General features: G+C 56.6%; 1 protein-coding gene across 1 annotated transcript in view; it reads left to right on the plus strand.

The window, feature by feature from the left end:
* CLPB (ClpB family mitochondrial disaggregase) overlaps positions 1–25438 on the plus strand; it is a 61088-nt gene that overhangs the window by 25581 nt on the left and 10069 nt on the right. The window contains exons 7-12 of the mRNA XM_061368244.1: positions 9871–9968; positions 13479–13593; positions 21525–21602; positions 23067–23122; positions 23877–23921; positions 24430–24591. Of these exons, the coding sequence (XP_061224228.1) occupies positions 9871–9968; positions 13479–13593; positions 21525–21602; positions 23067–23122; positions 23877–23921; positions 24430–24591 (554 nt within the window). The remainder of the gene's footprint in view (positions 1–9870; positions 9969–13478; positions 13594–21524; positions 21603–23066; positions 23123–23876; positions 23922–24429; positions 24592–25438) is intronic.

Raw genomic sequence — 25438 nt, forward strand, 5'->3', positions numbered from 1 at the left:
GTAATGTGCTCCTATGGGATAACAAAGCCAGATCCCTGTGTCCATGTTGGGGTAATGTGCTCCTATGGGATAACAAAGCCAGATCCCTGTGTCCATGTTGGGGTAATGTGCTCCTATGGGATAACAAAGCCGGATCCCTGTGTCCATGTTGGGGTAATGTGCTCCTATGGGATAACAAAGCCAGATCCCTGTGTCCATGTTGGGGTAATGTGCTCCTATGGGATAACAAAGCCAGATCCCTGTGTCCATGTTGGGGTAATGTGCTCCTATGGGATAACAAAGCCGGATCCCTGTGTCCATGTTGGGGTAATGTGCTCCTATGGGATAACAAAGCCGGATCCCTGTGTCCATGTTGGGGTAATGTGCTCCTATGGGATAACAAAGCCAGATCCCTGTGTCCATGTTGGGGTAATGTGCTCCTATGGGATAACAAAGCCGGATCCCTGTGTCCATGTTGGGGTAATGTGCTCCTATGGATAACAAAGCCGGATCCCTGTGTCCATGTTGGGGTAATGTGCTCCTATGGATAACAAAGCCGGATCCCTGTGTCCATGTTGGGGTAATGTGCTCCTATGGGATAACAAAGCCGGATCCGTGTGTCCCTGTTGGGGTAATGTGCTCCTATGGGATAACAAAGCCAGATCCCTGTGTCCATGTTGGGGTAATGTGCTCCTATGGGATAACAAAGCCGGATCCGTGTGTCCCTGTTGGGGTAATGTGCTCCTATGGGATAACAAAGCCAGATCCCTGTGTCCATGTTGGGGTAATGTGCTCCTATGGGATAACAAAGCCGGATCCGTGTGTCCCTGTTGGGGTAATGTGCTCCTATGGGATAACAAAGCCAGATCCCTGTGTCCATGTTGGGGTAATGTGCTCCTATGGGATAACAAAGCCGGATCCGTGTGTCCCTGTTGGGGTAATGTGCTCCTATGGGATAACAAAGCCAGATCCCTGTGTCCATGTTGGGGTAATGTGCTCCTATGGGATAACAAAGCCGGATCCGTGTGTCCCTGTTGGGGTAATGTGCTCCTATGGGATAACAAAGCCGGATCCCTGTGTCAGGACCCTGTGTGCTGAATACAGGGCTGAAGGTCCGGAGGAGGAGGTCGAGCACCTCCAGCAGCGGCCCTGCCTGGGGCCCTTTATGAGCACAATGTCCCCATGCTCTCCCATTGGGCGCAGTGGGATGCTCCTGCTTGCTGACATGGAACAGGCTCCCCACGCTCCCTCCTTTACCCATCCCTACACCTGCCTTTTACCAGGCATCCCCTTCCTCTGCCTTTACACTTCCTCTGCTCCCTGCCCTGCCCTCGGCCCCGCAGGCATTAACACTGCTCCGGCCACCCCCCCATCCTACAGTGCTGGGGGTTTCCTATGGGCCCCCCCCCTTCCTCACCCCATAGCCCTGAGCCTTTGTGGCCATTCAGGGCCTGCCTTGACCCCTGTGGACCTTGTGGCCTGTGGCCAGCATGTGTGTGCCCAGCAGAGCTTGTCCGGTCACGCTGGTGGTGGGGCCGGTTCACAGCCCCTGACCTGGGCTGACACCGTGGGCGTAGGGGGGATCCTGCAGCCGTGGGGCTGCCCCATTGCTGCTGGCGGCAGGATCGATGCGCAGGGCTTTGTGTGGGGCACGGGTTCCCCATGGAAATATCCACGGTGGGAAGGGAGCTTTCATTATCCCGGGGTTTGAATGCGCTGCATAAAGAGGAGCTCTGGGGCAGAAGCTCTTCCCTGTGAGGATGCTGATGCCTGGGTACCCAGAGAAGCTGGGGCTGCCCCATCGCTGGCAGTGCCCAAGGCCAGGTTGGACACAGGGGCTTGGAGCAAGCTGCTCCCTGCCCATGGCTTTAGATGAGCTTTGAGGTCCCTTCCATCCCAAGCCATCCCATGGCTCCATGGCTCTGGGAGTGAGCGTTGGGATGCTCAAGCCTACGTGCCTCATCCCTCCTGTAGATGTGAGCTCGGTGCTCACAGCTCCAAGTAGAGGCAGAGAAGCAGCAAAGAGCATCCATCTCTGAGCATGTTTTAGATGAAGGTGCAGGAACCCAATGTCTGGATTCTGTTTCATAGGATCATGGAATGGGTTGGGTTGGAAAGGACCTTAAGATCATCCAGTTCCAACCCCTGCCATGGGCAGGGACAGCTCACACTAAACCATGGTACCCAAGGCTCTGTCCAACCTGGCCTTGAACACTGCCAGGGATGGAGCATTCACAACCTCCCTGGGCACCCATTCCAGTGCCTCAGCACCCTCACAGTAAAGAATTCCCTCCTTATCTCCAATCTAAACTCCCCCTGTTTCAGTCTGAACCCATCACCCCTTGTCCTATCCCTGCAGTCCCTGATGAAGAGTCCCAAAGTTGGCCAGGAAATGCAGCGCATCCATGTGTTGGGAATGCTCCACGCTCCCCTCCCTGCTCCTGGCTCACTGCAGATGCTGTGGGGAGGGTGGATGGGAGTGAGTGGGTTACAGAGGTTTGCATCAGTCAGTGCTGCTGGGAGGCTCTGGAATAACCAGGTTGGGATTGTAATGGGGTTTGTGTCCCGCATCCTGCATGGAACAGGGCCCAGGTCATAGATGGGCTGCTAGAAATGCTCCAACGTGAGCTGGTCTGTGGGAGATGGGGGCTGCAGGAAAGCTGGAGTGGGGCTTTGGATATGGGATGCAGGGCCAGGCCAAGGGGAATGGCTTGAACCTGCTCAAGGGGAGACTGAGCTGAGCTCTGAGGCAGAAGCTCCGTGATCCCCTAAATACTCGGGCTGTTTGGGAGCTGTATTTTGGGCTCAGAAACCCTTTGTTCTTCGCCTTCCCCTTTGAACCAAGGGGACCTCCCAGTGCCTGTCAGTGGTGCCTCACTGCAGTGCTGGTGCAGGCTGGTTTGTGCCTCTGGATGGCTGTGAACAGAACCCACCCTGCCCTCTGCAAGGAAGGGAACTGAAGCCTCATCACCTCCCTGCATCCGCATGAGTGGAGCCGCTCCACTCCTGTCCCTGTGGAGCTTTGGTACCCACAGACCCTGCCAAGAGGGATGCGATCCCTAAGGGGAAGCCGTTCTCAGCACTCCCAGGTGGACTTAGCTCCACTTGCACTCGCTGCTCCCATCCCAGTGGGATGTGGGATGCTCTGGGTTCAGATTGGATCCCACATCCCAGTGTCCCAGGGTTTCACTCCTGGTGTGGCAGGGCTGGAGGGTCGATACGCAGGCACGGAGCATATTGAGCCATGGAGCTCACGGGCTCTATTGAGCTGTTTAATCATCTTTGGCACAAGGTACGGTGCAGCTGAAGGGATCAATAGGGAATTTATCACATTCCCATATAAATGTGAGCATGGAGAGGGACGGGGGGGGGTTCAGGTACAGCAGCCAGGGATGGATGTGTGACAGCAGGAGACAGACCTGGAGCAAGCATCCATGGGGCAGGGGCCATGAGTGTGAGTCCCCAGAAACACCATCCCCAGCACTGCTTGGGATCATGGAATGGGGTGGGATGAAGGGAGCTTAAAGCTCCTCCATTCCCAACCCCTGCCATGGGCATGGACCCCTTCCATAGAGCAGCTTGCTCCAAGCCCCTGTGTCCAACCTGGCCTTGAGCACTGCCAGGGATACTTGGCTTGGATGCTGGTACCCTGGACCAATGGACCCTCCGCACCCACAGAGCTCAGGGCATGGCCACACCATGGCCAAGCTGCTCCTGCCCCTTGGGTTCCAGTCCAAATGAGCACCCACCTTCCCACTTCCCTCCTTCCCACTTGCTGGAGCTGGAAAGAGAGCAGTGGGGTCACCTGTATCCTATGGGAAGGGTTTATCCCCTCTGTGGTCGCGATGCCAAGCAGCAGCTCCGTGCTCCTTCCCTCTCATGGTGATGTGCCTCTGGGCACCTTTATGGTCACAGCGGGGCTGCTGCTCACAATGGGGCTGCAGGAAACATGGGGAGAGGGGCTTGGGACAAGGGCCTGTAGGGCCAGGCCAAGGGGAATGGCTTGAACCTGCCCAAGGGGAGACTGAGCTGAGCTCTTAGGCAGAAGCTCTTCCCTGTGAGGGTGCTGAGGCGCTGGCACAGGGTGCCCAGAGAAGCTGTGGCTGCCCCATCCCTGGCAGTGCTCAAGCATCAGTGCCTGCATCCCTCTTTGTGATGCGTGTTAAAAGCTGCTTGTGAATGATGCCTCTCATTGATCTACGAGCAGGTCTGTGCTCCTGGCTAAGGGGTGAGGTGCTGATCCCATGCCCCGAGGCTCAGGAGGACAGGAGTCCTCTTGTATTACCTTAACCAGGCGTGTGGAGCAATCAGAATGTCGGTCCTTGTCAACGCTGATGGCTGATGGCAGCGGTGACATCCGCAGCAGGCAGCTGGGTGGATGGATGGATGGAGGGATGGATGGATGGATGGATGGATGGATGGATGATGGATGGATGGATGGATGGATGGATGGATGGATGGAGGGATGGATGGATGATGGATGGATGGATGGATGATGGATGGATGGAGGGATGGATGGATGGATGGATGGAGGGAGGGATGGATCCCGGTGAATCCTGGGCTGGGGTTGGACCATGGAGGGTGTCAGACAGTGGAAGGGGTCCCTGCCCATAGAGGAGCTTTAAGGTCCCTTCATCCCGTCCCATTCCATGATCCCATGACAGGAGTGGAATCATGGAGCATCTTTGGCTACGTGCCCTCAGCCCAGTCTCCACTCCGTGCCCTTCTGGCACTGACTGTGGCAGAGGATGGAGATAAGCAGCACACTGTGGGTGATACTTGGGGTGATGCTAGGGGTGATGCTATGGGGGACACTATGGGTGATACTGTGGGTGACACTATGGGGGACACTATGGTTGATACTGTGGGTGACACTATGGGTGATACTGTGGGTGATGCTATGGGTAACACTATTGGGGACACTATGGGTGATGCTGCAGGTGATGCTATGGGTGACGCTATGGGGGACACTATGGGTGATACTGTGGATGGCACTATAGGAGACACTATGGGTGATGCTGTGGGTTATGCTATGGGTGATACTATGCGTGATGCTATGGGTGACACTATGGATGACACTATGAGTGACACTGTGGGTGACACTATGGGTGATACTATGGATGGCACTATTGATGACACTATGGGTGACACTATGGGTGATGCTATGGGTGATACTATGGATGGCACAATGGGTGATACTATGGGTGGCACTATGGGTGACACTGTGGGTGATACTATGGATGGCACTATGGGTGACACTATGGGTGGCACTATGTGTGATGCTATGGGTGGCACTATGGGTGATGCTATGGGTGGCACTATGTGTGATGCTATGGGTAGCACCATGGGTGATACTACAGTTGGCACTATGGGTGACACTGTGGGTGACACTGTGGGTGACACTATGGGTAGCACTATGTGTGATGCTATGGGTGGCACTATGGGTGATGCTATGGGTGACACTACAGTTGGCACTATGTGTGATGCTCTGGGTGGCACTATGTGTGATGCTATGGGTAGCACCATGGGTGATACTACGGTTGGCACTATGGGTGACACTGTGGGTGACACTGTGGGTGACACTGCGCTGCCCATGCCACACCACTCCCCCAACCCCTGTGCACCCTCCTCTCAGCATCTCCCCTCCTCTCTGCACCCCATCTCCCCAGCGCCTCCCATCATCCGCAGCGCAGCCCGGGCTCTATTGACAGCTCCCGGATGCGAAGGAATTCAAGACAAATTGGGAGGAGGAGGGAGTTAATAAAATATGAAAAATCTCTGCCTGTCACTGGGCTCCGTGCTGCCACTGCTGTGACAGGAACATATTTCCCCAATGAGGGACCCGGCGCCGGCGCCGCACCCGAGGCCCATTTATCAAAGAGGATCAGCCCGAGCCTCCTCATCCCAAGCAGGGAGGTGCAGGAGGAGGCAGAGCCCGCGGTGCTACCCAGGTGGTCCAGCCCCGGCCCCACACAACCAAGGGGGAGCTGATAAATTGCCTCCTATGGCAGCCCCAGTGCTCCAAGCAGCGTGGCCATAGGGGAGAGGGGTCAGGGCTCCCGCCTGCCTTCCATTAAGCAGGGGCTGCCACTGTTATGGATGAGGGTGCAATATTTCCTCGCCGAGCGTGGAATCGACCCGTCGGTCCTGTCAATGATTGCAGCAATTAGTCAAGTCGTCAAAGCCATTAACAGGGGATTAGGCCAATATTGGAGGGAGAATTCCAGAGGAAGGGAACTGAGCCCTGGCCTGGGGGATGTCAGCAGGTGGAGGAGGCACAGGGTTCCCCGCTCCGGGCCCGATGGGGTCGGACAAGGGAAGGGGGGGAACGGGGTCTCTAATAGGGAGATATTGAGTGGCCATGCTCTGCAGTAAGTAAGTGGCCTGTCTGGATCCCAGCCTTTCTCTGGAATGACAAGGGATCCCATTCTTCATCTGGAATGACAAGGGATCCCATTCTTCATCTGGAATGACAAGGGATCCCATTCTTCATCTGGGATGACAAGGGATCCCATTCTTCATCTGGGATGACAAGGGATCCCATTCTTCATCTGGGATGACAAGGGATCCCATTCTTCATTCGGGATGACAAGGGATCCCATTCTTCATCTGGGATGACAAGGGATCCCATTCTTCATCTGGAATGACAAGGGATCCCATTCTTCATTCGGGATGACAAGGGATCCCATTCTTCATCTGGAATGACAAGGGATCCCATTCTTCATCTGGGATGACAAGGGATCCCATTCTTCATTCGGGATGACAAGGGATCCCATTCTTCGTCTGGAACGACAAGGGATCCCATTCTTCATCTGGAATGACAAGGGATCCCATTCTTCATCTGGAATGACAAGGGATCCCATTCTTCATTCGGAATGACAAGGGATCCCATTCTTCATCTGGAATGACAAGGGATCCCATTCTTCATCTGGAATGACAAGGGATCCCATTCTTCATCTGGAATGACAAGGGATCCCATTCTTCATCTGGGATGACAAGGGATCCCATTCTTCATTGGGAATGACAAGGGATCCCATTCTTCATCTGGAATGACAAGGGATCCCATTCTTCATTCGGAATGACAAGGGATCCCATTCTTCATTCGGAATGACAAGGGATCCCATTCTTCATCTGGAATGACAAGGGATCCCATTCTTCATCTGGAATGACAAGGGATCCCATTCTGCATCTGGAATGACAAGGGATCCCATTCTTCATCTGGAATGACAAGGGATCCCATTCTTCATCTGGAATGACAAGGGATCCCATTCTTCATCTGGAATGACAAGGGATCCCATTCTTCATCTGGAATGACAAGGGATCCCATTCTTCATCTGGAATGACAAGGGATCCCATTCTTCACTGGGAATGACAAGGGATCCCATTCTTCATCTGGAATGACAAGGGATCCCATTCTTCACCTGGAATGACAAGGGATCCTGGCCTTCATCTGGAATGACAAGGGATCCCATTCTTCATCTGGAATGACAAGGGATCCCATTCTTCATCTGGAATGACAAGGGATCCCATTCTTCATCTGGAATGACAAGGGATCCCATTCTTCATCTGGAATGACAAGGGATCCCATTCTTCATCTGGAATGACAAGGGATCCCATTCTTCATCTGGAATGACAAGGGATCCCATTCTTCATCTGGAATGACAAGGGATCCCATTCTTCATCTGGAATGACAAGGGATCCCATTCTTCATCTGGAATGACAAGGGATCCCATTCTTCATCTGGAATGACAAGGGATCCCATTCTTCATCTGGAATGACAAGGGATCCCATTCTTCATCTGGAATGACAAGGGATCCCATTCTTCATCTGGAATGACAAGGGATCCCATTCTTCATCTGGAATGACAAGGGATCCCATTCTTCATCTGGAATGACAAGGGATCCCATTCTTCATCTGGAATGACAAGGGATCCCATTCTTCATCTGGAATGACAAGGGATCCCATTCTTCATCTGGAATGACAAGGGATCCCATTCTTCATCTGGAATGACAAGGGATCCCATTCTTCATCTGGAATGACAAGGGATCCCATTCTTCATCTGGAATGACAAGGGATCCCATTCTTCATCTGGAATGACAAGGGATCCCATTCTTCATCTGGGATGACAAGGGATCCCATTCTTCATCTGGAATGACAAGGGATCCCATTCTTCATCTGGAATGACAAGGGATCCCATTCTTCATCTGGAATGACAAGGGATCCCATTCTTCATCTGGGATGACAAGGGATCCCATTCTTCATCTGGAATGACAAGGGATCCCATTCTTCATTGGGAATGCCAAGGGATCCCATTCTTCATTGGGAATGCCAAGGGATCCCATTCTTCATTGGGAATGCCAAGCCTTGCCATGGGAACTCCCCTGCACCCCTTCCTTGTGGAGCCCATTCTTCACCTGGAAGCAGATCCCAATCCAGCACTCGGCTCCTCGGGGTCCCCTGCTCCTTCCATCCATCAGGATGGGGCTCCCCGGCCTCCAGGAGCAGGGGATGGAGCTTGCTTCAGGTGCTGCGGATGTGGCCAGGTCATTCCCAATGGGATGGGAGATGTTTGCTGAGCCCTCTGCAGGCTGGGCTAAGGGTGGGATGGGATCATAGTTATGGAACCATGGAATCCCAGTGGGAGTGACCGGATCCAGACTGGATGCCCAGCACCCTGTGCAGCCCCATCTTAACAGTGTCCAGCACTGGGGAGTCCCCACTGCCCTGGGGAGATTATTCCAGTGGCTGCTTGTTCTCACTGGGATGATTCTCCTCTTGTGTCCATTGGGAATCCCCCAGCAGTAACTTGTGCCCATCACCCCTGGGCTTTCCATGAGGTCCTTGTCCAAAGGGAGTCTCCATCTCTGCATCCCCCTTTACCCCTGGCACATGGATCAGGTCTCCCTGCACCTTCCCCAGGTATCTCCTGAGATGCCAATGTCCTGAGCCCTCCCTGGCATCATTGGCTCTTCCCCCATTCCCATCCCTCCTCACCCCACATTGCTTGATCTGTGATTCCCATTGCTGCAAGTGGGACCATTCCCTTCACCCCAGGGCAGGAGGATGATTCCCAGTGCCCCGTTCCCCTGCAGCTCTGCAGCTCGGGCTCATTCCAACATTCTCCCTGCTCAATGCACTCCGAATTCACCATCCAGAACCAGACACAGATTCCCTGCTCCCCCTTTTCCAACCCCTCTGCACCCCAAACCAAGCCACCCTTTCCCTTCCCTGCTCCTCCTCATCCAGCTGCAGGAAGAGCTGGAGCAGCTTCATTCCAGCCCCAAGCTCTGGAACAGCAGCACCGGGCAGGGCTGGTGCTGGAGCCAACCTCTCCATGCCCATGGGCTGGCAAACGCTGTGCATCCCATAGAGGAGGGGATGGAGCCATGAGAGAGGTTTATGGGATTCCATCAGAGATGTTTGTGCTCTGGGGGGGGATTTAGGAGATGGGATAACAAACCTCATGGATAGAATCATGGGATGGGGTGGGATGAAGGGACCTTGAAGCTCCTCCAGCTCCAACCCAATGCCTCAGGCAGGGCCACCATCCACTGGAGCAGCTTGCTCCAAGCCATTCCCCTTGGCCTGTCCCTACAGGCTCCTGTTGCTCTCCCAGGGGATGGGCAGCATCTCCACTTGAGGCTGGATTGATCCCATGGGAGCCTTTGTGAAGCACTGGGGACCACAGCATCCCTTCCCTGCCAAGGCGTGTGTTAGCAGGGACAATCCCCATCCCCATTCCCTGCACACCCATGTGCATACCCACTGGTTGGGCATTACCCCTCTCTGATGCACATTCCCTTGGGAGCACAGCTCAGGAAGGACACAGGGATGCCCAGTGCTCCTTGTGCCGCAGGACTCGGCTCCAATCCCATTTCTTGCTCCCCTCAGGTGCTAACCCCCTGCAGAAGAACGAGATGGGCCATACCCCGCTGGACTACGCTCGGGATGGGGACATCAAGGACCTCCTGAAAGCAGCAGAGACAAAGGTGAGCCCCGGTTCCCTCCCCACTCCCAGCTTCCAGGTTAGGGTGACCTCAAACACCCCATCACATCCAAACCAGGATGCATAAGGGGAGAACTGCATTCCTGCAGTGTTCCGGGTACCGGGATGCGCATCCTCCATTCCCATATTCATGGTCTTCTGCACCATGGAAGGTGGGTGCAGAGGGGCAGAAGAGCTGTTCTGGGGCCCCATGGCAAACCCAGAGGAAATCAGGGGTTGCTTTAGGTCTGTAATTCATGGTGAAACAGAACAGGTCTGAGGATCCAGTGTCCTTGAGTCATGGAACACACCATGATGTAGGGTCATGGAGCCATGGAATGGGGTGGGATGAAGGGATCCTAAAGCTCCTCCAGCTCCAACCCCTGCCACAGACAGGGACCCCTTCCATAGAGCAGCTTGCTCCAAGCCCCTGTGTCCAACCTGGCCTTGAGCACTGCCAGGGATGGGATCATGGGGAGCACCTCCTCACCCAGCACCCCAAATCCTTCTCCTCAGGCTCCAGCCCATCTCCCCCAGCCTCTGTTTGTGCTGGGATTGCCCTGGTCCATGCACAGGACCTTGCCCTTGGCCTGCTTTAACTTCATTAGGTTCTATGGTCCCAACTCTCAGGCTGTCCTTGTCCTCAACATAAGGAGGGGATGGAGCTGTTGGAGCGAGTCCAGAGGAGGCCACGAGGATGCTCAGGGGCTGGAGCAGCTCCTGTATGGAGCCAGGCTGAGAACATTGGGGCTGTTGAGCCTGGAGAAGAGAAGCTGCGTGGAGACCTCAGAGCAGCTTCCAGTGTGTGAAGGGGGCCTATAGGGATGCTGGGGAGGGACTCTTCATTAGGGACTGCAGTGATAGGACAAGGGGTGATGGGTTCAGACTGAAACAGGGGGAGTTTAGATTGGATCTAAGGAGGAAGTTCTTTAGTGTGAGGGTGCTGAGGCACTGGAATGGGTGCCCAGGGAGGTTGTGAATGCTCCATCCCTGGCAGTGTTCAAGGCCAGGTTGGACAGAGCCTTGGGTGCTGTGGTTTAGAGCGAGGTGTCCCTGCCCATGGCAGGGGTTGGATCTGGATGATCTTAAGGTCCTTTCCAACCCAACCCATTCCATGATCCTATGTGGATCCCATCCCTTCCCTCCAGCCCCAAAAGTTGGGAATGAACTACTCAGAGCATCCCAAGGAGGATGAGGAGGGAATCGTGCGCTGGCTGAGCGCTCCCTGCGGAAGGAGCCTGCCCATAACAGCACGAAGCAGCACTGGGTTTAATGCTGCACGGATCGAGGACATAGATCTATGGGATGTTCCTGCTGGAGACGAGAGCTCCTGCCTATAAACAGGGAGTGGGAGCAGGCTGGGTGATGGATATGGAGCTGGGGGGGACGTGGTGCTCGGGGGGCTGCAGCCGCTGCGGTCTCCGTGCTCCACAGAGAGTCTTTGAGGAGGAATTGCTCATTTTAATCACTGCAGGAGAATGAATTGGCAGCGGTGTTAGGGGCTGGGCCCATCCCCTAGCTGTGATTTACATACCCCGCTGCCACAATAACAAGGAGGTTTCATCTGTGTGCTTAATGTATTTGGATCACCCCTTCTGCCTGCATGAGCAGGGATGCTCCATGTGCTCCATGCGCCCGGTCCTGAGGCTTGGAGCTGGTACAGGCAGCAGGACACCCTGGTCAAGCTGAAGTGACCACGGCTAAAAGTAGCTCCCAAACCTTGTGTCTTCTCTATGCAAGCAGGAGGATGTGGTCCCAGCAGTCTCAGAGTCACAGGATCATGGAATAGGAGTGGAAAGGACCTTAACATCATCCAGTTCCGAATGTGTGCCATGGGCACCTCGCACTGAACCAGGTCATGCAGGGATGCATCCAACCTGGCCTTGAGCACTGACAGGGATGGAGCATTCACAGCCTCCCTGAGCAACCCATTCCAGTGCCTCAGCACCCTCTCATTAAAGAACTTCTTCCTTAGATCCAATGTAAGCTTCCCCTGTTGCAGTTTGAACCCATCACCCCTTGTCCTATCACTGCACTCCCTGATGGAGGCTCCTTGGCTCTTACAAGCCTGGCTTTGCCATTGAACTCCTTGTGTGCACCAGGCCGGGTCAGATCCATCTTTCCCATCTCCAGCAGGACTGGAAGGAGTCTTTCAGGCAGGATGAGCCCCAGTTCCCCTTCTCACTGCTCTCTCCCTGCAGGCAGCAGCGAGGACCTGCAGACCTGGAGCTTGGGTCTGCTGCCTCATCCCCAACTCTCTGATATGGCCTTTATAGAGCAAACAGGGCCTGAGAGCAGCTCCAGTGCCTAAAGGGGCTGCAGGGAACCTGGAGAGGGGCTTGGGACAAGGGCCTGTAGGGCCAGGCCAAGGGGAATGGCTTGAACCTGCCCGAGGGGAGACTGAGCTGAGCTCTTAGGCAGAAGCTCTTCCCTGTGAGGGTGCTGAGGCGCTGGCACAGGGTGCCCAGAGAAGCTGTGGCTGCCCCATCCCTGGCAGTGCTCAAGGCCAGGTTGGACACAGGGGCTTGGAGCAAGCTGCTCCAGTGGAAGGGGTCCCTGCCTGTGGCAGCTTTAAGCTCCCTTCATCCCATGGAGCTGCTCCATTGGGATCCACAGGGACGTTACTGCCCCATACAAAGGCTGGTGGCATCTCATACACATGGGGCTGGGCAGCAGTGAGGAAAGGCTGAGAGAGCTGGGACTGTGCAGCTGGAGAAGAGAAGGCGCAGGGAGACCTGATCCATGTGCCAGGGGTAAAGGGGGATGCAGGGAAGATGGAGACTCCCTTTGGACAAGGAGTCCCATGGGGAAGCCCAGGGGTGATGGGCACAAGTTACTGCTGGGAGATTCCCAATGGACACAAGAGGAGAATCATCCCAGTGAGAACAAGCAGCCACTGGAATAATCTCCCCAGGGCAGTGGGGACTCCCCAGTGCTGGACACTGTTAAGATGGGGCTGCACAGGGTGCTGGGCATCCAGTCTGGGTCAGGCTGTGCCTGGAGAGCAGGGGATCCCTGAGGATTCCATTGGGATTGCAGGGTTCCATGATTATGTTCTCCCTTGGCCCACTATGGTGTGGCAAACATAGCCCATCCCACTGGGAAAGGGTCTGGGTGGGAGCAGTGTGTGAATCCCTGTTCCTCTGGAGCACAGGGAAGCCAATGTCCCAAAACAGAGCGTTTCCCACTGTTTCCTCCATGCTGCAGAGGGTCTCTGTGCAAAGCAGCATGTGTGCTCCCCAGCATCCCCACCAGGACACAGCCCTGTGGGAACAGCTTGGCTGCATGAGGGACATGGGGAGGGTGGGGAAGCAAACCCAAGTGGAATAGGCAAGGCTTTTCCTATGTGAGCTTCTCCCAGGATGAGAGCTCCTTAGGATGAGCTGTGCCTGCTTCCCAGTGCCTGCAGTGGAATTGAGCCTGTCCTAGGGGGGGGAAAGCCCCATACCCCCCCTGATGCTCGTGGTGTTGCTTGGGAAAGCCTCTGATCCCAAGCTTTTCCCCCGTGCCCCAGTTCCAGGAGGAGCAGCGCAGGAGGGAGGTGGAGGAACGCCGCAGGTTCCCGCTGGAGCAGCGCCTCAAGGAGCACATCATCGGCCAGGAGAGCGCCATTGCCACGGTGGGAGCAGGTAGGGCCCTGCTCATCCATCCCTCAGGCCTTGCTCCATAGGGAGGGAACGGTGGTCCCTTGGGATGGGACATGAGGCTGCATCTGAGTCATTGATGGAGGGGGGACCAGTGATGAGGTCCAGCAGGGATATCCTGGCTGGGGGAGAGAGCCCTTTATAGAACCATGGGATGGGGTGGTATGAAGGGGGCTTAAAGCCCATCTAAACCCACAGGCAGGGACCCCTTCCACTGGAGCAGCTTGCTCCAAGCCCCTGTGTCCAACCTGGCCTTGAGCACTGCCAGGGATGGGGCAGCCACAGCTTCTCTGGGCACCCTGTGCCAGCGCCTCAGCACCCTCACAGGGAAGAGCTTCACCCCAATGTCCCATCTAACTCTTCCCTCTTCCAGATTGAAGCCATTCCTCCTCCTCCCATCCCTGCATCCCTTGTCCCAAGCCCCTCTCCAGCTTTCCTGCAGCCCCTTTAGGCACTGGGGCTGCTCTCAGGTCTCCCCTTCAGGAGCCTTCTCCTGTCCAGGCTGAGCTGGATGAGCTCCAACCCCAAGCACTCCATAACTGCATGGTCCACACTGCACTGGGAGCGCTCTCCATGCCTGGTACCTCAGGTGTGCTCAGAGCAGAAAGGATCAGATCCTTCCATAAGAGCATCCTTGCTCCCCAGCCCACATCACCACCAGTGAGCAGCGCACCCAGACTGGGACCCTTCAGCTCCATGTGCCAGGAGCAGGCCAATCCCATGGGATAGAGGCACTCCCATGGCAGGGCAGCAGTTGTGTGCATCCCCTGCTCCGGAGCACAGCCCACACCAGCATCCTGCAGCTCAGTCTCCCCTTGGGCAGGTTCAAGCCGTTCCCCTTGGCCTGGCCCTACAGGCCCTTGTCCCAAGCCCCTCTCCAGCTTCCCTGGAGCGAGTTGGGCTCTTGTGGTGTGCAGCAGGGTTTGAGGATGCTTCCATCAGTGAGTGCTGGAGCTGGGGTTAAACCCAGAGCAGCTTTCAGGCACGTGGGCCCCACCAGAAGCCTCAGACATCAGATGAGCACTGACAGTTGCTCGGAGCATAACTTCATTATGGTAATCACTGAGACAAAAGGGTGCTGGGCATCTGCAGAGCAGAGCAGGATGGGGGCTGACTCCCATAACCCAGGCCATGCTCTTACCTCCCCACTGCAACCCTACCCCATGGCTGTGGCAGCACATCCCCTGCATGGGGTGAGCCAGGGCAGGGAGCTGGGAGCCCTCAGCTCTGTGTCCCACTGCAGGCTACATCCATCATGGAGCACACGGCCCCAGCAGGGAGGAGAAAGGAGGAGATGGGTCCTGGCTGTGCACTGCAGGTGCTTTGCCATGGGGCAGCCTCTCAGAGCCCAGCATAGAGCAAGGGGAATGGCTTGAACCTGCCCGAGGGGAGACTGAGCTGAGCTCTTAGGCAGAAGCTCTTCCCTGTGAGGGTGCTGAGGCGCTGGCACAGGGTGCCCAGAGAAGCTGTGGCTGCCCCATCCCTGGCAGTGCTCAAGGCCAGGTTGGACACAGGGGCTTGGAGCAAGCTGCTCCAGTGGAAGGGGTCCTGGATGAGCTTTAAGCCCCCTTCCACCCATTCCATGGCTCTATGGAATCAGGGCTCCAGCACGGCTGGGGTCGGTCTGAAAGCCTCTGGATGCTGCTGTACCTCCTTGGCCGGTCCCAGCAGCGCCTGGCAGCAGGAGCAGTGAGGATGGGATGGATGGGATGGGATGGGATGGGATGGGATGGGATGGGATGGGATGGGATGGGATGGGATGGGATGGATGGGATGGGATGGGATGGGATGGGATGGGATGGGATGGATGGAATGGGATGGGATGGGATGGGATGGGATGGGATGGATGGGATGGGATGGGATGGATGGGATGGGATGGGATGGGATGGATGGGATGGGATGGGATGGGATGGGATGGAGCAGGGCAGCCCTGTGCTGCAGGAGGTAACAAAGAGGAGCCGGGGGTGCTGAGAGCCAGGCAGGAGCAGCGCAGCCCCGGTGCTGCTGCAGTGCCTGGGGGCAGGAGCGGGGCCAGCCCAGCGCTGTGATTGATGGTGCTGCTGCTCCTGACACAGGTGGTGCTGCTGCCCATTAGAGCAGCTGCCTTTATGGAGGTTTCTCTTATTGAATTAGAGGGAATGTGCTGGATCCACCCCCCCGCAGCCTCGGGATATCAGAGGCAAAGGTAGGGGGAGAGGCTCCAGCCCCTCCTCCCCTCTCCCTTCTGCCCCATTCCTGCTGCTTTCCCTATGGAAGAGGGGATTTGGAGACCGGGTTTTTCCTCCCATCCCCTTTCCCCTCTGCCTTTGGGGTGACTGCACTCACCCAGTGCCATCAGGCCCTTGCCCCTCTGCCTTTGGGGTGACTGCACTCACCCAGTGCCATCAGCCCCTTGCCCCTCTGCCTTTGGGGTGACTGCACTCACCCAGTGCCATCAGGCCCTTGCCCCTCTGCCTTTGGGCTGCACCACCCAGTGCCATCAGGCCCTTGCCCCTCTGCCTTTGGGGTGACTGCACTCACCCAGTGCCATCAGGCCCTTGCCCCTCTGCCTTTGGGTGACTGCACTCACCCAGTGCCATCAGGCCCTTGCCCCTCTGCCTTTGGGGTGACTGCACTCACCCAGTGCCATCAGGCCCTTGCCCCTCTGCCTTTGGGGTGACTGCACTCACCCAGTGCCATCAGGCCCTTGCCCCTCTGCCTTTGGGGTGACTGCACTCACCCAGTGCCATCAACCCCTTGCCCCGGGGTGATCGCACTCACCCAGTGCCATCAGGCCCTTGCCCCTCTGCCTTTGGGGTGACTGCACTCACCCAGTGCCATCAGCCCCTTGCCCCTCTGCCTTTGGGGTGATCGCACTCACCCAGTGCCATCAGGCCCTTGCCCCTCTGCCTTTGGGGTGATCGCACTCACCCAGTGCCATCAGGCCCTTGCCCCTCTGCCTTTGGGGTGACTGCACTCACCCAGTGCCATCAGCCCCTTGCCCCTCTGCCTTTGGGGTGACTGCACTCACCCAGTGCCATCAGGCCCTTGCCCCTCTGCCTTTGGGGTGATCGCACTCACCCAGTGCCATCAGGCCCTTGCCCCTCTGCCTTTGGGGTGATCGCACTCACCCAGTGCCATCAGGCCCTTGCCCCTCTGCCTTTGGGGTGACTGCACTCACCCAGTGCCATCAGGCCCTTGCCCCTCTGCCTTTGGGGTGACTGCACTCACCCAGTGCCATCAGCCCCTTGCCCCTCTGCCTTTGGGGTGACTGCACTCACCCAGTGCCATCAGCCCCTTGCCCCTCTGTTGGGGTGACTGCACTCACCCAGTGCCATCAGGCCCTTGCCCCTCTGCCGTGACTGCACTCACCCAGTGCCATCAGGCCCTTGCCCCTCTGCCTTTGGGGTGACTGCACTCACCCAGTGCCATCAGGCCCTTGCCCCTCTGCCTTTGGGGTGACTGCACTCACCCAGTGCCATCAGGCCCTTGCCCCTCTGCCTTTGGGGTGATCGCACTCATTCCCATCTGGATTTGCTCCCGCTTGGTGGCCTCCTGCTGCCCACGTTGTCCCTAGGATGCTTCCCAAACCCCACATCCCGGGATTAGCGGAGCCTGCTGGGCTGGTTAATGCATCACCCGGCCCTTAATTGAATCATCTGATTTAATCCATCACCCGCTGCATGATCCAAACACTCTCCAGAGGGGCTCAGATGGGAATACAAAGGCAACGCGTGCTCTGGGGTCTGTATGGAGGGCCGGGCCATTGGGAATGCTCACACGGAGCTGGTGCTTGGCATCGCTACCACAAAGGGGTGGAAACCCATCCCATGGGATAGAGATGAGCTCTGCTGCTCTCTTTGCAGCTGCAGGAAGCAGCATAGGGCTCAATGGGGAGGTGAATGATGGTTCCTGACTGGAATCCACACGGGCTGGAGGAGCTTCAAGGCCCCTTCATCCCACCCCATCCCATGACTCTACCCATAAGGTTTGTTATCCCATCCCCTAAATCCCCCCCCAGAGCACAAACACCTCTGATGGAATCCCCATAAACCTCTCTCATGGCTCCATCCCCTCCTCTATGGGATGCACAGCGTTTGCCAGCCCATGGGCACGGAGAGGTTGGCTCCAGCACCAGCCCTGCCCGGTGCTGCTGTTCCAGAGCTTGGGGCTGGAATGAAGCTGCTCCAGCTCTTCCTGCAGCTGGATGAGGAGGAGCAGGGAAGGGAAAGGGTGGCTTGGTTTGGGGTGCAGAGGGGTTGGAAAAGGGGGAGCAGGGAATCTGCGTCTGGTTCTGGATGGTGAATTCTGAGTGCATTGAGCAGGGGGAATGTTGGAATGAGCCCGAGCTCCAGAGCTGCAGGGAACGGGGCACTGGGAATCATCCTCCTAGGATCATAGAGTCACAATGGTTTGGGATGAAGGGACCTTAAAGCTGATTCAGTTCCAACCCCAACCCCTTCCATAGAGCAGCTTGCTCCAAGCCCCTGTGTCCAACCTGGCCTTGAGCACTGCCAGGGATGGGGCAGCCTGGTCAGGTCTGGCTCTGCTTAGGAGCAGCTTTGGGATAGTTTGGGGTTCACCTCCCGCATCCCAATGCCACCAGCAGCGAGGCTGCATCAGTTCCTTTGGGATGTGCTCACCCCTGGACCAATCCCGGATGCAGACGAGCGACCCCACAGCGGGTGCAGACCCGGATCCCTCACCCCACGTACCCCGAGCGGGGCGGTCGGAGCCGCTCCCCTGAATGAATTGATTTGATGAATGGACATTTATTACCCTCACAAATTGGCTGGAACCAATTTTGGTCACCTCAAAGGGCTGAGAACTGCGAGGCTATTGATTTGTGTAAAGTAATACAGTGAATTTATCAGTTCAATAGAGAGCTGAAGGGCCTCTCGGAGACCCCGCGCCGCGCTCGCGCCGTTACTGATGGCCAAAATCAAGCGAGAGCACCACAGCAACCTGGAAATGGCTCTGGACAAGAAGGCCCCAGCATCACCATCCTCCTCCTTGCATGCATGTGGATGCTCAGCTGCCTCCATGGGACCCCAGCAGTGACCTGGAGCCCTTCCTGCCCCTCTCCATGATCCCATTGGGAAGGGGATGGCTTTCCAAGAGGCACAGCGTGGCCATCACCAGCACGGATGGAGCCTGCCCACAGGCTCCCCAAGATGAGGTTCACCCCTTCCCATCCACACAATGGCCTCCTCCATCCTTAGGGCAGCAGCTCTGCTCCTCCTCATGATGATGCTGGTAACCAAGCCTCAAGAGCCTCCCATGCTGGAGGTGCTGGAGCAGGGGGCTTGGTGACCCCTTTCTGATGGCAACCAGGACCTCCAGAGCATTTGGGGCTGGAATCATCACTTTAAGGCTCCTTGCAGCAGAGGTTTTCCATCTCATCGCACCACTGATGGCTCTAAGTACTGCCCATCCCCTTGCAGCCAGGATCACAGCCCTAGCTCCATGGTGCTTGTGTTTTATGGGATGCTTTATATCCCTGGAGTTGTGATGAGCAAGATGAGTGTTTAGCCATAAAACCCGGGATGCTGCTGGAGAGGGGAGTGAAAAGAGACAACACTTAACACTTAACCTGGCTGCCTGCAGACCATTGAACGTGCTGACCCTGCCCGTGGTCACTCCATGCCCTGGAGCAGAGCTTTATTACCTTTATTAGCTGAGATGCTGCAGACACTGTCAGTGGTCCCGTTATTCCCCATCAATCCTGCAGGAAATATATCCCCCCGCGTGGCTGACCTCAGCTTTGCTGCCATAAAGGGCAGGGATGGAGCACAAGCCACGGTGGGATGCTCTGGGAGGTGTGCAGGGGATCACACAGGACCCGCAGTGCAGCTCCATGCCATGGGCATCTCCTCTTGCTCCTGGGCTGGCTCTTCAGTGGGGGTGATGTGGATGCTGCCTGTGATTTCATGGAATCCTGCAATCCCAATGGAATCCTCAGGGATCCTCTGCTCCAGCCTCTCCATGCACAGCCTGACCCAGACTGGATGCCCAGCACCCTGTGCAGCCCCATCTTAACAGTGTCCAGCACTGGGGAGTCCCCACTGCCCTGGGGAGATTATTCCAGTGGCTGCTTGTTCTCACTGGGATGATTCTCCTCTTGTGTCCATTGGGAATCTCCCAGCAGTAACTTGTGCCCATCACCCCTGGGCTTCCCCATGGGACTCCTTGTCCAAAGGGAGTCTCCATCTTCCCTGCATCCCCCTTTACCTCTGGCACATGGATCAGGTCTCCCTGCACCTTCTCTTCTCCAGCTCTCCCTTCCCCACTCACTTTGGTGTCATCCGGGAACACTTGATCCCATCATTGATCCCATCATTGATCCCATCATCGATCCCATCATCGATCCCATCATCGATCCCATCATCCACATCACTTATGAAGGCACTGAGCAGCTCTGGGCCCGATGTGGATCCCCGTGGTCCCCATTGGTGCCCCTGGTCCCGGTTTGCAGAGGAGATGTTCACCACCACATCAACCCCCATGGCCAAGAGGACAAATCCCTGCCCGCTGCTGGAGCTGGTCCATGGGGCTGAGCTGCCCCCCCCTACCCCACACTGGGTAGGGTAAAGCAGAGCCTGGCTCTGAGCCTGGTCTCATTAAGCCTTGACAGGAGTCAGGACGTGTTAGGGCAGCCAAGGGATGGGTGATGCATCTTGATGGTGGCCAGACCCAACCTGTCACGTCCTCATTGTGCTGGGATTCAGCTCCCTGCGCTCCATCCCCTTCCATCAGGTGGATGTGCCTGGGATTTTAGGGTTAAACTGGGCTTTTGGGGCTCTTTAGGCTGACTCCCGCATCACAGTGATGCAGACTTCACCCCCAGGCTGAGCCACCACCTCCTTGCAGGGTTCTTCCCACCTCCTCCACAAGGATTGGGGATCCAGCCGCATCGCATCGCTGCTGCAGTGCTGACTCACCCTCAGTACAAAACCCATCCTGCCTCCTTCCCACGTTGAATCCTCTCATCCAGCCCCTGGAGCAGGTTCCTGGGGCTCCTGGATGAGCTTTTGTGGTGATGCTTCGTGCCTGTGGTCCAGGCAAATCCCCTGGTGACCTCCGGACATGGATTTCCTCTTCACATCCCCAGCTTGCTCCAAGCCCCTGTGTCCAACCTGGCCTTGAGCACTGCCAGGGATGGGGCAGCCACAGCTCCTCTGGGCACCCTGTGCCAGCGCCTCAGCACCCTCACAGGGAAGAGCTTCACCCCAGTGTCCCATCTAACTCTTCCCTCTTCCAGGTTGAAGCCATTCCTCCTCATCCCATCCCTGCATCCCTTGTCCCAAGCCCCTCTCCAGCTTCCCTGCAGCCCCTTTAGGCACTGGAGCTGCTCTCAGGTCTCCCCTTCAGGAGCCTTCTCTTCTCCAGGCTGCCCCAGCCCAGCTCTCTCAGCCTGGCTCCAGAGCAGAGCTGGCTCCCATTGGATATTGCCATCCAGAGACATGGAAACTCATTCCCAGCCCTTCCAGCCTTACCCCACTCCTTCAATCCCCTCCCTCTTCCCATTCCCACTCAAGGAATAACACACAAACCTCGGACCTGCTGGCCTGGTGCAGCATCACCGCACCGGTACCGCTGCATCCCTCCCTCCATCCCTGCATCCCTGCCGGTCCCCCCTCCCTCCCGTCTCCCTGGCAACGCTGAGTGCACATCCTGGAAAACTTTATCCGTGATGTGCTCTGGGCAGCTTTCCCAATCCATGCTAACCTGATTAGGTGTCTCTGGGGCCGTGCCTGCCTAATCGAATTAGATGGCACTAATGGCAGCGAGGACTTTGAGTGGGGAGAGAGCAGGAAAACAGAGTGTGTACTTAGTGATAATTATCCCTGCTTCTGTGGCATTGATTTATTTGCCTTTTCCCCCCTTCCCTCCCTCCCCTTCCTCCTTTTTGTTGTTCCCATTGTCTTGAAACGCAGCCATTCGGAGGAAGGAGAACGGCTGGTACGACGAGGAGCACCCGCTCGTCTTTCTGTTCCTGGGATCCTCTGGGATAGGTAAGGATTGGGCTGTGCCAGAGGGATGGAGGGGCTGGGGCTGCTCCTCAGGCCCAGCGCAGCCCCTTCTCCCTTTGCTTCACGCGGAGCTCCCATAAAACACCAGTTTAAGTGTTGCATCCCTCCAGCCGGTCCAGGATCACCCCAGCAGGTCCCAGGCAGCTTCACCCTCAGTTATCCCATCCCAAAAGGGGCAGTTTTCCCAGGCAAAGGGTTGCTTTATGCCTCCATGGGAGAGGTGAAAGCAGGAGGCTCCTACAGGCAGCTCCGGCCTCTGCTGTCTCACTCCTATGGCCACGGGGTGCTTTGGAATGATGGGATTTTACTGACTCCCATATTTGTCCTCAAGCACAAAACACTTGATCCCTTCATCAATGGCCAAGAGGAACAAAGCAGCTTTCACGTGTCCAAAGCACATCTGCAACAACCCCAGTGCTCCTCCTGCATCCGCTGCATCCCTCAGCCTCAGGAAGGGGCTGGGGCTGCAGGGGTCAGGGCAGGGACACACTGGGATCCATGGACCAGTGCCTGCCCAGGAGCTGGGGGTTAACACAAGAGGAGCTGTATAAAGCCCTGTAAAACCAGTAAGGAACGGGTTTGGGACTGCACTGCCCTCCTTGTAGAGGCTCAATGGTGTGAATCACAGCTCTTCAACTCCTCTGTGTGTCCATGGAGGGGTTTCCCACTGCTTTGACTCCCATAGAAAGCAATGTTGAAACGGGAAAGCACCAAGAAGCTGGGGCTGCCCCATCCCTGGCAGTGCTCAAGGCCAGGTTGGACACAGGGGCTTGGAGCAAGCTGCTCCAGTGGAAGGGATCGGAGCTGGATGGGCTTTAAGGTCCCTTCCAACCCAAACCCTTCCGTGGTTATAGGTTAAGGATCCATCCTGATTCACTTCTATTCATACCCTGTGTGTGAGAGCACGTCTGGACCCACAACCCAGCAACACCCAAAGTGAACAGGGGTTGAACCGCCCCAGGATGCTGAGTTCTGGCTCCGTTCCCATGTTTGCATCACTCCTGTGCTGAGCTCATTCTGTGGTCCTCAGATCCAGCCACCAAAGGCATCACCACCGGCAGAGCTGCAGGGATGTGTGATGCAGCACTGGATCTGGGAACCAGGGAAGGGTTTGGGATGAAGGGACCTTAAAGCTCCTCCATTCCCCTTGGCTTGGCCCTACAGGCCCTTGTCCCAAGCCCCTCTCCAGCTTTCCTGCAGCCCCTTTAGGCCCTGGAGCTGGACACAATAAAACCCAATGGCAGCAGGAAGGGGTCCCTGGGGTTTTTCCAACAGAACCTATGTGTTCAATGGACACATTGGGAGGCTGGGATCTGATCTCACAACATCTTGAGTGCGTTTGCATGGAGACAACGCTTGTATGGGTGATGGTGCTGCCAGCCCTGCTGTTGGCACAGGAGGATGGACAGACCTGGTCTAACACGAGCCTTTTCCTCTCTGGAACAGGTAAAACGGAGCTGGCCAAGCAGACAGCCAAGTACATCCATAAGGATGTCAAAAAGGTAACGCTCTTCCCTCCTCTGATTCATGGAATCATCGTGGAATGGTTGGAAGGGATCCTAAAGCTCATCTAGTTCCATCCTCCCTGGTGGTGTGGCTTCATAAGGGGTAGCCCAGGGATGTGAGGTTTGAAGGCACCATGCGTTTCAAGCTGGGTGTTCCATGTTTAAGGCTTGAGGTTTAGGCTATGGGAAGTGCCCAGATTCCCTTGGGGAACGTTGGAGCAGGGAAAAGCCCCCCAGAACCTGTCCCCAGCATCCTCCATCAGGGAATGGCCACGGGATGGGATGGGAGCAGCAGAGAGCAGATGGAAACAACGCTGCCAATGCTCCTGTTCTCCTTTCTGTTCCTCGTCCTCCCCTAAAGGCCTTCCTAAAGCAGCAAATCCCAGCTCCTGGGCTTCAGGCACCTTCATTCCCAGCTCCTGGAACTGCTCAGTGCCTGGGCAAAGAGCACGTGGACGGATCGGTTCAATGCTGAGGGTTGTGTTAGCGCGGAACATGGAGCCATGGGATGGGTTGGGATGAAGGGAGCTTAAAGCTCATCCATCCCCAACCCGTGCCATGGGCAGGGATCCCTTCCATAGAGCAGCTTGCTCCAACCTGGCCTTGAGCACTGGAGCCACAGCTTCTCTGGGCACCCTGTGCCAGCGCCTCAGCACCCTCCCAGGGAAGAGCTCCTGCCTAAGAGCTCAGCTCAGGCTCCCCCTTCCTCTTGTAAATGTGATGGCTTTGGAGCCCTTCCTTTCTCTTGCAGGGCTTCATCAGGCTGGACATGTCGGAGTTCCAGGAGAGGCACGAGGTCAGTGGAGGGCTTCCCTCTGCTCCCTGGGTACCACCAGCCCCCTGGCCATGCCAACCAGGACGTTCCCATATTGCTTCCATGCTCTCCAGGAGATGAGTGCTTTGGGCAGCACAACAGAGCAGCAGCTTTGCTCCAGCTTCTGCATTCCCAGTATGGGAAACAGCAGGAAACTGGGAGCAGCGAGCAAGGAGCAAGGGGAGCTTTAACCCCCCTATGTCTGTGCAGTGGGGAGCTTTGGGGAGCAGCATCTGGGAAGGGAATGGGAGAATCCAGCAGAGAGCGGTGCAGAGCGCACCCCTCCTGTCCCATCTCCACCCCATGCTGGTGCTGCAGGAGAGGGGGGATCTCACCAGGGTCACCCCAGAAGGGAGGGGGGGACAAATCCCTTTGGATTTGAGCTCCTTGCTGAGATGAGGCTTCCCCAGAGAGCCATGCGATGGTTTGGGAATGCAAGGGGGCTTCAGTGCCATGGATGAGCTCCATATGGCCTGTTCCTGCCTCCCAGGTTGCCAAGTTCATCGGCTCCCCACCGGGCTACGTGGGCCATGAGGAAGGGGGGCAGCTCACCAAGAGGCTGAGGCAGTGCCCCAACGCCGTGGTGCTCTTCGATGAGGTTGACAAAGCCCACCCAGATGTCCTCACCATCATGCTGCAGCTCTTCGATGAGGTACAGCCCGTAGGGAAGGGAGGAGGGATGCAGGGGATGCGCTGGGATGCTCCACATCAGTGGTACCTTCTGATGTCACCCAACCAGGGAACAGGCTGGGGTGGGGGTCTCCTGATTCAGTGTCATCTTCAAGCAAAGGAAAAGCCACTGGGAGGGTTGGAAAGTGGGGATGGAGCCTTGGGGTTGGATTGATGTCGATTCATAGAATGGGTTGGGTTGGAGGGACCTTAAAGCTCAGTCAACCCCATAGGCAGGGCCCCTTTCCACTAGAGCAGCTTGCTCCAAGCCCCATCCAAGCCTTGAAGCAGGGGCTGAACTCCAATGAGATCAACCCAAGTAACCCTGCAGGATAACTGGGACATGGTTATAACACAGTGAACTTCGGGAGCATCCCATGGGATCACCCCCAAAGCGAGCCCTGTGGTGGTGATGACACGCACAGCATCCCACTGGGGTGGCCCCAGCCCTCCTCCTCCTCCCTGCAAGGGGCCTGGGTCTCTTATCCCATAGCGTGGAACAGAGAGAGCAGGAGCAGGGCTGCAAGGGGCCTGGGTCTCTTATCCCATAGCATGGAACAGAGAGAGCAGGAGCAGGGCTGCAAGGGGCCTGGGTCTCTTATCCCATAGCATGGAACAGAGCAGGAGCAGGGCTGCAAGGGGCCTGGGTCTCTTATCCCATAGCATGGAACAGAGCAGGAGCAGGGCTGCAAGGGGCCTGGGTCTCTTATCCCATAGCATGGAACAGAGAGAGCAGGAGCAGGGCTGCAAGGGGCCTGGGTCTCTTATCCCATAGCATGGAACAGAGAGAGCAGGAGCAGGGCTGCAAGGGGCCTGGGTCTCTTATCCCA

Source organism: Neopsephotus bourkii, unplaced genomic scaffold (genome assembly GCF_033783945.1).
Source record: "Neopsephotus bourkii isolate Nb327-2 ecotype Australia unplaced genomic scaffold, CSIRO-AGI_Nbou_v1 NB_10, whole genome shotgun sequence".
NCBI classification, from domain to species: Eukaryota; Metazoa; Chordata; class Aves; order Psittaciformes; family Psittacidae; genus Neopsephotus; species Neopsephotus bourkii.